The sequence below is a fragment of the Odontesthes bonariensis genome, chromosome 7, assembly GCF_027942865.1.
Source record: "Odontesthes bonariensis isolate fOdoBon6 chromosome 7, fOdoBon6.hap1, whole genome shotgun sequence".
NCBI lineage: Eukaryota > Metazoa > Chordata > Actinopteri > Atheriniformes > Atherinopsidae > Odontesthes > Odontesthes bonariensis.
Genome location: NC_134512.1, coordinates 10,583,344 through 10,597,428, shown reverse-complemented (window position 1 = coordinate 10,597,428; position 14,085 = coordinate 10,583,344). Strand labels below are relative to the sequence as shown.

Genomic DNA, 14,085 nt, shown 5'->3' with positions numbered 1-14,085 from the left:
GTCACTCCTCCACCTTTGACAAGAGAGGCAGAAGGGATGGAATATGTGTGTGTGTGTGTGTGTGTGTGTGTGTGTGGATGGGTCGGTCTTGATGAAAAGAAATGGGGATCTACCTCTCTTATTGTATCCACCCCGTCGTTTTAATCTTACCCTCCCTCATCTCCTTTCCTTAATTTTTCCTTTCTTTCTTTACCTTGCTAAGAAAGGTTTGTCCCATTGACCCCTGCCCCGAGCAAGCTGCTGCATGGGTCATAGAAGGTACTTTAGTCCCAGGAGCCGCAAAACGTCAGGAGGCTGCGAGTGGAAATGAGATGTGTTACTGATAGGATCAGCTGCATACTGGAGAATAATAACCACAGGAATGAGGTAATTACCAAAAGGGAATGATATAACAGTATATAGATGTCTACATGAAAAACTGAGCTTCACTTGGACTCTTAGTTTGACTTTGTTTTTGTTGTTTTTACACTTTAGCTGTGCAAAGGGAAGTTTTTCCAAGAAAAATAATAATAAGAGAGAGAAAAGAGAGAGAGGGGGGGGGGGGTCTCCATAGCAGCAAATGTATTGCAAGGGGGAAAAAAAGTGTGTTTGAGTTTCTGTGTTATTTAACAGTAAACCTGATCATTTATCAAATGCAGTTGTAAAATCAGTCTCCTAAATAAATAGTGTTTGTACAATGACAAAAAGTCATGCTATGTGGGAGAATGTGGCATGTTAATATTGACTGTGCCATACTGTGAAAACAGGGCTCCATGTGTGCCATAGTGACAGGGGTGGCTCTCTGCCCACTGAATATTTCATTATTTGAAAAGCCTGAAAGAGGAGGGAGGTGTAAAATGTGAGATGGTGAGAATGGGAGAGACAGGGAGGACCTTTCAATGTGCAAATGCTATCTATGTTAGCTCTCAGTAAAAAATTTGTCCCTGAGGCTGCTGTGCTGAACTGGACTTCAGCCTGTGTTTAATCATTAGAGCATACACCCAGCTATCACCCATTATTTTGTATTAGTATGCTTTGATACATTTGAGTTTCTGTAATCACAATCTATAGAATTCCAGGTGCTGATGTGTAATTAATTATTGCTATTGGCAACATAGTGAAAGCCTCATGCATTGAGCCTTTTGATCTTGAACCCTCCCTTTGTATGAAACATCCTTCCTCTTTCTTTCCTTCCATAAGATTTTCTGTTGTAATGTATTGCTAGGACCACGGGGGAATGCTAACACTTTAATAAGTAAAACAGTGGCAACCTTGTCAGTGCTTTTTATGTGCGTTTTTCTGAGAGTGAGACAGGAAAAAAAAAAGAGAAGGAAGCCTGTATTTAAGACCTTGAACACCAGGAATATCGTCCCTGTTTGGGGAGAGAGACAACATTTCTCAAGGACTCTTCAAAAAAGTTTTCCTTGTCCAGTTACACCTCTCCCCTTTAGATCTTTCAGCCACCTGGAACACACAGGCTCTAAATTTAAATGCAGTCTGCAGGTCCTGCTTGCATAAATGTGCATTTTCTGTCCACAATCTCTGCATCTTATGCATGGCTTGAGTACTGATGCGATAGAGGCAAGTGGAGCATTTGGGGAAGGGTAATATATGTGTACATATATATATATATATATATATATATATATATATATATATATATATATATATATATATATATATATATATATATACTGTATATACATATGTATGTATGTACGTATATACATATATATAGCTATATATGTGTGTGTATGCCAGGTTGGAGGGAGGTCCTATGACCCACAGGTGTATGGCAGGGGGATGTAACTTTGCATACTAATTTCACAGTCAGCAACCACTGTGCAATATATCTTGAAAAGTGTTTTTCTATGATGTGTCTTCAAAGACGCTGTAGAGGAACGTTTTGTGGCATGAATATGTAGATGAAAACCCTGGGAGAGGAAGGGAGTCATTCACAGCAACAGCACAAGCCTTTTACATTCAGCGAGGGCAAGATGTTGGGCGGAAAGAGGGGAAGAGGCAAGGAGAAGGGAGGAAAAGGGGAAGAAGGGAAGGGGATAGAGTGGAAATACAATGATGGGAGGCTCTCTTCTCATGAACTGCTTTTTCCTGTTAGCATCAGACAGCTTGCTCTCCCCCCAGTCATCTCTACAGTTTGTGATAATGGTGCTTTCAACTTGGGCAGTATGTTGGCTTCAATTATTTACCTGAGTGACGTTTTGTATTCTTTACTTCTTACTGTCAACCTACTGAATAAAGCATAGTTACATAAGGGTCTGTGATGAAAGTTTAGAAAAGGGAAATAAAAGAAGCAAACTCATTACCAGAGACCTGTATGTAAATGAATGTTGTGCATTTATGTCTATGTAAATGCTGCTGGGTTCCAGGGATCTATCAGTCTCTCTTCTGGAGCCAAGCTAAAGGAAGGTTAGCTTGATGGATGCATCCTGACATGCACACAGCCTGGGATGTCAGCTCTGTGCATGTATCTGTGTGAGTGTCTCCCCGTGTGTGTGTGTGTGGGCTGGCAGGCCAGCCAAGTGCAGTTCAACAGAGCAGAGGGCGGATAGGCAAGTGGGAGGGGTGCACTAGCCTGGTCCCAGTGTCCTAGTTTGAAGGGGGTTTTGCTGGCAGAGCGGTGGTAAGGAGGGGTTGCATGGTGAGGCTGGGTGAGGTGTAGGGGTTGGCTGGGCTGGCAAAGGGGCTTGGTGAAAGAGCTGAGGTGTAGGGGTTGGGATGGGGTGGAAAAAGAAAGACCTCATTCATAAGTCGTGCCATCTCTGGCTCCCAAGGGGACTGAGGCTCATCAATGACCAAGCCAGCTGGGAGGATGTCAGCATGCAGACTCTCTCCCACTCTCCCCATCCCACCCTCCATCCTTCTTTTGTCAAGGACCAGTTCTGTCAGAGGCTTCAGCCAGAACACTGAGGTCTCTCATGCAGTTGGGTCCCCATTCAAAACCAATGAAAGCCTTTGGCCAGCCAGTTGTTTGCACGCCGTTTGTGCTGTATGTGACATGTATGGACTGGAGCAAGAAGTCTGTGGTAGCCATACAAGCTAGAGATGAGCTCGGTGGTGCACAGGTCAGAGGGTGATAGGTTGGCACTGTTAGCTGAATGTGGCATATTCAGCTGAAGATTACCATATACTAAATGTTGTTTTTAGCCAACCTACTATCTGGACACTGTTACCACAGAAGAAAATACGATCCCCTAATTTTCCTTTAGCACTATCATGAGGATACAATAATGGGCAAGAAGTTTGATATTAGCATGACAGCAAGTTTTGATTTTGATTTTTTTTTTTTTAATCAAAACCCTGTAAAATTATTAATATTCCTGTTTTAAAATCCATCCATCCATCCATTTTCTGTACCGCTGAATCCGTCGGTCGGGTCGCGGGGGGGCTGGAGCCTATCCCAGCGGTCATCGGGCGAGAGGCGGGGTACACCCTGGACAGGCCGCCAGTCCATCACAGGGCCACACAGAGACAAACAACCACACACACTCACACTCACTCCTAAGGACAAGTTTAACAAATTAACCTAACATGCATGTCTGTTTTAAAATAAATAAATAAATCAATTTAAACAATATATGACTTATGGCTAGTTTAAAGACACACAGTAAGCAGCACTGTTCTGTCTATGCAAGACTAAGTGCTAACTTGGCTTTTCTCAGCATAAGATATGGTTAACATTTACAGACTAAAGCATCATATGTTAAAATGTCAGAATTTTTTCTTTTGGCACCTCACAGAGTGATTAACATGGCTGGGGCTTTACATCTTATCTTTGACTCACGAGCACACAAGCTAGATGGACAACAATTAAGAATATTTTCACCTTTCATAATTAAGTCAAAAACTCCCAAATATCTTTTTCTATTTTTTAAGAACCAATGTTGTCACAGCTAATAATCTAGTTGCTTGTATGTTGTTTTTATGTTATGTTGACAGTTTACAATTCAGCATCTGTGACTGAAGAAATCCTAAATGCATGAATTGTCATCTGTTGTATGCTGCTTTTTTGGAGAGGAAAGCGGGACAGGAAAAGGAGTAAGGTTTGTGAGCTGCGCAGATATGCGCGTTGTTTATCACTGACACTGAAAGGCCTGTATCAGCAGCAGCTGTAGGTCGCTTTGCATGCAATGGCAGAGGTGCATTGGTAGGGACAGATTTGCATTTGTGGTTTCATATCACGAGCAACAATATAACTCCCTCTCTCTTCCTTCCTCTCTTTCTCTCTCTGCGTTTCGCTGATCTGGAAGAGCTTTTTGTGAGAGGCAGAGGGGCACCGAGATCAGCCCTGAATAGAGCATTGGAGCATAACCGGAAAAGGTTTTGGCTGAAACTGATCTAAGCACAGCATCAACTCTAGCAAATCTCCAAATCAAACATAGGGGCAAAGCTTATGTTATCGTCACAAACAGCTACACATGTATGTATAGAGAGACATGAAGGAAAGCTAAACAAACGGCACAAATTATGCTCTTTAGAACAGAAGGATTTTTTGATGTTTGCTGTTACAGAAGCCTTCACGATATCACAGTTAAGTTAAGTTTTTTTTTCATTGCTTGTTTGAGTGTGCATGAAAGATATATAAAGACTGTGTAAATACTGTAAAGTTGAAGGTCCCGCAAGTATCCATTAGAGCCACGGTAATCGGAACATCTGATAGAGGGGTTTAAAGCTGCAGTCTGCAACTCTTTTTCAAGCATAATGCCTGGAACTGTCCGGGGATTCTGAAAGTAGTACATTAAATACCCCAATACAAAAAAAAAAGAGTTCTCTAGGTCCCCTATATGTCCCGCTAGGTCCCTCCAAAGCCAGCAGGTTTGTTTACAAAATTGCAGACCGGACCGGTAAAAGGTAACCAATCAGGTTACGAGCTGGGCTCTGCTGCCTGTCAATCACCGATTGTGCACGCGCGATACAAGGTAGGCTCGTCCCCACGCTTATTTATCTGGACTATTGAACTTCATTACGGGCTAGTCTACTTACTGTGTCTTCCATGATCGCAAATGACAGGTGAGTTGATGAATGAGGAGTCGTGTACGCGAATCTGGCGTGCACGTAGACGTGCACGAGTTCTCATGTGTTTTGATGGGGCGGGACAGGAAGTTGAATAACTTTTTATTTTTCGGTTAAAAAATAAGCATTTCTTGCATTTTGCGACTACGGAGGTCACCGTTTTCAACTTCAAGCGTTCTGATAGAACATGTAAACTCTTAAAATGCCAAAAATTAGGACTTTACGTATGACAACAACAAATCCTGCAGACTGCAGCTTTAAGGGGTTTCCGGCATCTTTTATGGTGACTTTATGTTTAGATGTGCAGTGCTTCCTAAAACAATCATAAATTGTGAGAACGGCCTTCACTTTTTTGAAGGCTACAAATGTCTCACTTAGGTTAAAACCAAGACTTTTTTCAAAAACTCATATTCATGCAAATCAGGGGGTATATGTTTTGTATTCTTTCCATTGGGATATGGGAATCCTATTTATATGACAAATGCATCACAGACTCACTGGGCTGCTATATTGTTTTCATTACATCGTAGAAAAAAATGCCGTAATGCAGTAATAATGTCATTTTACTGCCTGCTTCTGCTGCCAAACTCTGAACCAACACTATGATAAGCAAATGGCTGAAATAACAACTGATGATACAGAAACAAAACATAACACTCACATTCTGTATATTGTTCTGTAGTTTTCCAGTAGATTTTAGATGGTTTGACTTCACTGGAGAATGTGCCTATGGATTTCCTGTCAAGTTTGCACAAGCTTATCTTTTACTAAAAGTAAAAGAAATACAGAAGTGCCATGTCTGATAGTTAATACGTTTTTGGTTTATTTTCTTCTCTGTGTGTTGGTTCTCTTATTTACATGTGTCTAAAGCGGATATTGCTACTTCTCTCTCATGTCTACAATGAAACTCGCCAGCCTAACAAGCTGTTAAAGGACGATCACGCTGACCCTGGTCCTTTTATCTATCATTTTCTTTACATAGACCTTGCTGTTCCCTCTGATATCACCTCCTACCAGGCTCCTTTGTGCTTCTTTGGGATTCTTTTGACAGATGTCTCAACTCACTGTGTATGATGTTTACTTTGTATTGGTGTGTATGGTGCCCTAAGATACTGTTGTCAGAGTGTTGTCTTGGTGTCTGTTCGATTGATGCCCTTCAGACCCCAGTAACCACCTTATGCGATAGAATCTCTTTGGTGTGTAAAGCACTGTTCTCCCCTCATTTGCTTTATTTGTGTCTCTCCCTTGCAAGTGTTTAACTTGCTTGTAATTTGTACAGTTTCTCATTGTCCATGCTATTGATGCCCTTTACCTTTATGCATTACCCATGTCTGACTGCACAAACAATCGCCCTTGCCCTGTTTTCTTTTTACCCAGCAAGCAAGAAATAGGGTACAGGGGGCTATTGTTGCATTTTTTCTTTTGACTATTTGGAATTTTCATTCATTTACCTCCAACCTCCTGCAGGTCCATAATGTCCTGTAGCATCATCCCCCCCATGCTGCTTCCCACATTCTCTCTCTCTCTGGTATGTACAGTTCCAGTCAGCCTAAGGCCAGACCCCCTTTTTTCATGACCAGAACCCTGCCAGAGCCTGCCAAGGCCTGAGGGGGTCTAGTTACCATGGTCACAGCAATCAGCACTGTGAACTTGAAACTTTCCAAGATCCGCCTTGAGCTTCTTTGAATTGTGTCATGCTGTTTATATATATTACAAATGGATAGATGGGGATTTCACTTTCTGTACTCAGCCTCAATTAGATATTTTGGAGCTAAGTGAGTGAATCTTAGCAAGATGAAAATTGTTAGACCAAAGACTTCCCCCTCCTGTGGTGATGGCAGTCAGAGAATCTCTTAGAGGTGTTTTGAGTAGTTAGCAGATATTCTCCGTTGTTGGCTATTTTAAGCCCCATCAGAGGTGTGAAAAAAATGATATTAGTAGTTCTGACAGGATATAAAGTTTGTTTAAATATTGTTTAAGACTTCAGTGCTTTTTTGTCAAATGGTAGATTAATTATTTCCTACAAATAGAATCATCTTTAATTAGTGTTTGTTAATGTGTCTTTGTGTGCATGCACAGCTATGAACAGCTTGTTTTGAAATTAAGCTTTTTTAAAAGCTCAGATGATTGCTTCCATATTGCTTTGTGACTGCAGACCAAAAAACATTTTTTGATATTGCAAACATACCCTGCTATCTCAATTTTCCCCCAAGTTTGAGTAACAGAGACAGCAATTTCTTCTCCTGCATGGCTATTAGCACCTTAGAAACAGCCTAAAAAGAAACGAAAAAAAAAGAAACTTCCCTCTAACTTCTGCTTTGGTGAGAATAATTATCAAGGAGAGATTAATGTTAAGACAACATAATAGCCTTCAGACATTATAGATTAATTGAAATGACTCTCTTGGTGAAGAACTGTAGTTAATGTGCAAATATGTGTGCCTACTTTATGCTTCTAACTAGTATTACATTTTGAATGTTGCCCAAATTGGTGAACAGACTGCAGCTCCCTTTTATAAGCAGTGTGGATTGTTTCCACTTCTGACCTATGTGCATTACAGTGGACTACTTTCCATGAACCCATATGAAGTATGAAGAAAAAGCTACCCAGAAAAACCTTTGTAGCGATATTGACAATGGCAATATCAAGTTTAGTCACAGCTGCTTTATGTCAGTTCATGCAGATTAGGCTAAAACATTGTAAGATGAAAACATCTTATCACTAACCACACTGTGTTTTCTATATCCACAGGGCTCCAGAGATCATCCTCGGCCTGCCGTTCTGTGAGGCCATAGACATGTGGTCGCTTGGTTGTGTAATAGCTGAGCTCTTCTTGGGATGGCCCCTCTACCCTGGAGCCTCAGAGTATGATCAGGTAGCACATGATGTGTACTTTCAAACTCTTTCTATGTTGGGTATTAGAATACCTCTGAATTAATGTGTGCACAGTTTTGTTTATGTGTTTGCATTTGTGTGTGTCTCTTTGTGAATGTGTATATCTGAGTGTGCTGGGATGCTTCTCCCTGAAATCCCCCTGACAGCCTATGATGATTCTTGCGGAGCCTCCCTGTTTGTCTGAACAGATGCCACAGAGCCAATTGTCCAATTAGTGCAGCCCCTGTGCTCCAGAGCAAGACATTGTCGCATTGCTCTCTCTCTATCAGTCAGATGGGGCTCAGTGGGGAAACCTTGAGCAAGTTGCGCTCCATCTCTCAAGAAGCTTGTCTGATTTTGCACAAGCTCAGAAACTTTGCATGTTTCATTTACCATTCTCAAATCAGTCTAAGACTAATAAGCCAAGGTCCTGTTTGGGTGTAATGCTTATTTTTTTCATATACGTCTGTAAGTTTACATCAATTTGGATTTTTAAACTGTTAAGAGAGCACCCGCCCTAAAGATTTGCTTTTTGTCACAAGCAGGCAAGCTTCACTGTCCTCCTCAATAAAATGCATCTTATGTGGAAAATCTCAGGTGCAAGTTTCCACTTCTGTTTCGCAGATCCGGTACATCTCACAGACGCAGGGTCTGCCTGCAGAATATCTCTTGAGTGCAGGGACGAAGACGACCAGGTTCTTCAACAGAGATCCAGACTCAACCTATCCACTCTGGAGACTTAAGGTACAGTTTACAGAGGGATGCACAAACACACATATAATTTACGCTGATGGGATAAACTACATCCTTGCAGGAGCAGAAGATATTTCACAAGCTAAGCTTTACCAGTAAAAGCTGTAGTTTAGGTCCCAGAGACTGCAAAATAAATATTACAGAAATAAATATGTACACATAAAGATGGTGAAAAAAATAAATAGATGAATAAAAAATGAATAGATAAATAAATTAATGTCTATGAGGTGATAAAGAAAATAGAAATTCAATTAACAAGGGTATTGAAACAAAACTAAAAAAAAAACAGAAGAAAATTAAACTAGGAATTTCTGTTTCACTTTAAAAACAAATTAGTGTCTACATTTATTCTAAACAATTTTTTTTCTGCGGGCCTTTATTGGTATGTCAATTCAATTACTGAGACATTTATATCTTTCTGTTTATTTTTAATATTGGCAGTTCCAGCCACATATATGAGGCACATAGTGAGAGTGTAATGAGATCTAAATTGATCTGTGTAACCTCCTAATACTGCTCCCCTATGTAGGCCACTAAATAAGGAGAATTTACTTCAATTGAACTTTTGTATGCCACACAGAGATTATGCATATTTAATTCTTGACTGCATTGAATAGCAAATACTGATGACTCTCTGCAGGATATGATGATGTTTTCATGTTGTCTACTCCGTCTTTATCTGTCTTTATCCATCATGGCTCAATTTTCTTTTTTCACATATACGGACACATTGCTGACAACTGATAAGTGGGAATGGGCTTTTAATAAAGACATACAGTATAGTAACATCAAGTATACTTGCTCCAAAATCTGGAAGACTGTTTTTTTTTTTTAGTATTTGTCAGGAATAAGTTAGGGACCTTTCTGAAGCTTTTACTTACATTTCATGTTTTTTTTCTTTTCTTTTTTTATTTCTCAGATCTCTCTGAAATATCCCTCTGAAATGTGCTTTTGATTCCATGATAATTAGTGTTGGCTTGAGTTTGTTAAGGAACACGCAGATATTGAGGTCCTGAACACTTTTTTCTTCCCCTTTGGAGAGTGACTGCTCAGCTTTCATTTGACTTTACCATGTGTTTCCATGTAACAGCAGCTGTGTTGTGTTGCTGACTGTAATCAAAGATACTGTGTGTTAAGACTAAATTTTTATAGTCCGATCAGCACAGATATGTTTAGTGTAAAGCTGCATCTGTTGAAATACAAGAATGACATGTTTATACCTGTCAAGTACATGTGTGTCCAGGTGCAGCAATGCAAAACTGGTGTATAGTCAGCATATTGTTGCAGTGTTCGTGTGATATGGCATGCTCTACCATATGCAGTCTCCCCCCATCTTTCTTAGGTGGATGAGTATTGGTGAGCTACCCCAGGGTTGCTCACAGGGTAAGCTGAGGTCTGCTGTATATCAACAACGAGAGGCTATAACGAGCCAAATGTAAATAGTCCATTTCCAGAGGGGAGGAATGATGGGATTTTAGAGGAACATCTGCTTTTTGTCTCCCACAGACTCCAGAGGACCACGAGGGTGAAACAGGGATCAAGTCCAAGGAGGCTCGCAAGTACATCTTCAACTGCTTGGATGATATGGCACAGGTACACTTTCAGCATCACAAATCACAATACTTCCCTTCCCACAAATCCAACAGAAGATTCATTATTTGTTTTTGCTCCGTCTTTTGCTTCAGTCACATCTGTCTGACTCATATTTGAAGCTTCTTTTAAGGGACTGTTCAGGTCCAGGGCCAGTTTGATCCATCACATCCAGAGAATTATCCATCAAATATTTGAAATCCTTTTAAATATTTATCCCTGCCAAGGTCTGATCTCCAGCTGCAGCGTAGCTCCACTGATACATAGAATTTTAGAGACTGAAATGAAAGCAGCTGTTCAATGAAATCCCTGCTAAACCCAGCCGCTACTCTTCATTTTGCTTTACCGCTATCTAATAACTTACAGACAGATGAAGTGAACATGTGGTGTGGCTGGTTGACAGGTGCGATATGTAAAGTTTAACTTATTTAAGCTACTGTGAATATTGTGTCTATCTGGACTTGTACATCTGCAGTACATGTAAGCAATTCACTTAGAAGCGTAATTAAACATACAGTACAGTACATGTACACATTCCAAAAAGTTCCAACTAGCACAGTTTTGTGCACACCATCTTGTGTCTTGATTACTCAGCTGCTTAGCCCTTGTTTCCCTGCAGGATGTCACCTATTTGAATCTGCTTCTTCACATAACTACAAGAGGTGATGTTATGTTAAATGATGTATATATAGTAAAGCATCATCCCTGTCCATCTGTATGTAATGTCTCCTTCCTCTGTGATTCAGAATGAATTCATTACTCCACGATGGGAAAGTTCTCCTGTAACCATGACATTTTCGGACGTGCCTGACAGTGAGTGATTGTCAGTGTTGTTTTGTACGCCCTCACTTGGTTCTTTGGGCAGATGCCGGTGCCAGTGATGAAGGATGATGTTTTTTTTTTTCCAAGGATCCTCAAATGTGTGACAGTCCCCTTGTCATCATGCTCCATGATCAATCTCCCAATAATGGTTTGCCAACAGATAAGATTTAGGCGAGTGAATTTCTTCCTTTGGAACATGGTAATTTTGACTGCCAACAAGCAGAAGCCTCTGGAAACTATCCAAGTGGATACACAACACATGTAGCTACTTAAATGATGCAGACAATTATGGTTGTCCATAGTGCCCAGGGCCACTGTCAGGCCAGTCTGGAATAACATGAAGTCAGTTGGGACGAGATGGTATCACTTTCTGGATTGTTGAATTTACAGTTACTGCACACACACACGCACGCACACACACACACACACACACACACACACACACACACACACACACACGAAGCACAAAGTTTAATGAAACCAACCTGCACCAGTATGCTATCCCTTGGGTCATCTGTCTTCTATGCTTCAGGCTCTGTGTCCTGTCTTCCTCTATAGCAGCTAGGCTCAGTTTACAACCAAAACACAGAGGAGGTACAGCAGAGCTGCACAGGCTTAATGTGGGAGAAAACTGCCTGTTTTACCTCATCTCACTGTCCTGACCACATAAACAAGACAGCATTGTGGACATCTGTCTCTGCGTGTATAATGGATGATTTAGCTTAAGACTCACAAGACAGAGGGGCTGGGTGCCAGGAAGAGATAATGAACCTCCTTTCAGTCGTGGGAAACGTGTGGAGGCTTTAGAGTATATCTAATTTGAGTAAATCAGACACCAACTTACAGTAAATACAGGACCCCGCTACGGCCCTGTTTTGAATCGAAGGAAGGCTAGAACTGTTCGAAAATGGACTCGCTTTGATCTGCAGTCCTTTAGTATCCACACTTATGGGAATGAGGCCATGGCAGGAGGTGCTGCATGGTCTTTATCCCATCTTTCTTTTATGATGTACTCTCAGAAATATTCTTTTCTTGTCTCCTACTTCTCCTCCTACTGAGAAATAAAATGTTAAGGTTGAAGGTACATGTTGTGGGATTATGTAGAAGAATCATGTGATTTAAAGTCCCTTGTTTTGATGTGTTTTCTTGGCCAAGTTCATTTTCAGAGAGAAAATATTCATCAAGATAGCTTCGCTAACCGAGTCACATATCTTGATTCAATATATGGCATCTCCAAGCTTATTAATTCAGATTTTTGTGGCGCCTAGCTTTGTACATTTCCCCAAAGTCATCTCTACTAGAAGAGAACAGTGTGATTATTTTTCCAACTCATTCTGCAGATTATTCATTTATCAAAGCCAGCGAGCAGAGAGGAGTGGTTACAGAACCTGAATAACCTGCAAATAACCTGCATATGGAAGAGGATTGAATCAGATTTGCTGTGTTGACTGGCAGCACATCTGATAGACCCTGGGGCAGGCCTACAGATAAGCTTTGCGTCTTTATGAAAAACAGGCCTGCTTCCACTGCACAACAGTCACTATAAACAAGACTGCCTGTCTGTATCCACAGTCTCAGCCCTCGCACCACCTGACAATCTGCTTGTTTGCTGAAGACCGGACTTGCCATATCATGACCTTGTCTCATTTCCTCCATTTGTCACCAGACATGTCAACACTAAAAGTAGATCTAAACAGACCAGAATTAGTGCACTGCATAACAAGTCAGCCATTGCTACTGTTTGTAGCTCTGCATTGAAGCAGAAATGTGCTGCTTTGCCCATTGTTTATCCACAGCCTAAGCCACAATGTTTATCACAGATGAAACAACATGATGTTTCAAGGCAGCTTCCCAGAATTGCCTCAGAATATATTTAGGTTGAGTTGCCATGTCAGCTTTTTCAGAGCTGCTTGCAAAATTATGTCCTGTGTGAAAAGGCTTTTTAGTGACTAGCCAATGGCAGTGTTTATTGGGTTCGTAGTTTTTGTTTGTTTTCACATTTCAGGAACAGGGAAAATCTCAGTTTAGGCGTCAGGACATATTTCAAGTGGTGCTACGGATGCAAGTGCAAATGTTTATAATGACCCTAAGGTGCAAGGTTATCACTGGGCTCTGTGACACTCTGACACCCCAACTTATGAGGCCTTGTGTGCATTAATAGATCCCTCCATGGGAATAGGCTGTGGGAGAGATTTTTCTGAAATGAGAATGAAAGACTGAGTGTTTAATCAGCAACTGAAGAAGTGTTTGAAATGCTAAGATGCGCATGTGTTTGTTTTCTGCCTTTAGGTGAACATGACGTCAGACCTGGAGGGGAGCGACATGCTGGCAGAGAAGGCTGACAGGAGGGAGTTCATTGATTTGTTAACCAAGATGCTGACCATTGATGCAGACAAGAGGATCACCCCTATCGAAACGCTCAACCACCCCTTTGTTACTATGTCACATCTCCTCGATTTTCCACACAGCACACAGTATGTGCTCAACAGTTGCTGTTTGTATAATTATAATGCTTTGACAGTCATAAGACACAGCATTCACTCCTTCTTTGTCTCTTTCACCTTGTGCATATGCAGTGTAAAGTCATGCTTCCAAAATATGGAGATCTGCAAGCGTCGTGTCAACATGTATGACACAGTCAACCAGAGCAAGACACCCTTTATCACCCATGTGGCCCCCAGCACCTCCACCAACCTTACCATGACCTTCAACAACCAGCTGAACACTGTGCACAGCCAGGTAAGAGTGAAAAAAGAAATTCATTCATCAGTGTGCTGTGGGGCAACCACTTCTGTGCGGATGGAAGTATGTAAATGGGGTTAGCTGTGGTTTATTGAATTTGCATGGCAGGTTTCAATGAATTTATTACCATGAAAATGATATGCTGTATATAAAAACGCATAGACAGAAAAAATGTGCTGTATTTTAACAGCTTTACCATAAACAAGTATGTGCATATGTCAGAATGATTAAAGATTTGTTTTGTCAATGGTTAAACAGCTTAGCAGCCTGTTTGTGCCTTTTTGTGTTTTT

General features: G+C 41.0%; 1 protein-coding gene across 4 annotated transcripts in view; it reads left to right on the top strand.

The window, feature by feature from the left end:
- Nucleotides 1–14,085, top strand: part of hipk2 (homeodomain interacting protein kinase 2) — a 71,043-nt gene that overhangs the window by 43,261 nt on the left and 13,697 nt on the right. For all 4 annotated transcript variants that reach the window (XM_075469434.1, XM_075469433.1, XM_075469432.1 and 1 more), the window contains exons 3-7: nt 7,765–7,888; nt 8,512–8,631; nt 10,147–10,233; nt 13,342–13,526; nt 13,629–13,791. In XM_075469434.1, coding sequence (XP_075325549.1) covers nt 7,765–7,888; nt 8,512–8,631; nt 10,147–10,233; nt 13,342–13,526; nt 13,629–13,791 — 679 coding nt within the window. The remainder of the gene's footprint in view (nt 1–7,764; nt 7,889–8,511; nt 8,632–10,146; nt 10,234–13,341; nt 13,527–13,628; nt 13,792–14,085) is intronic.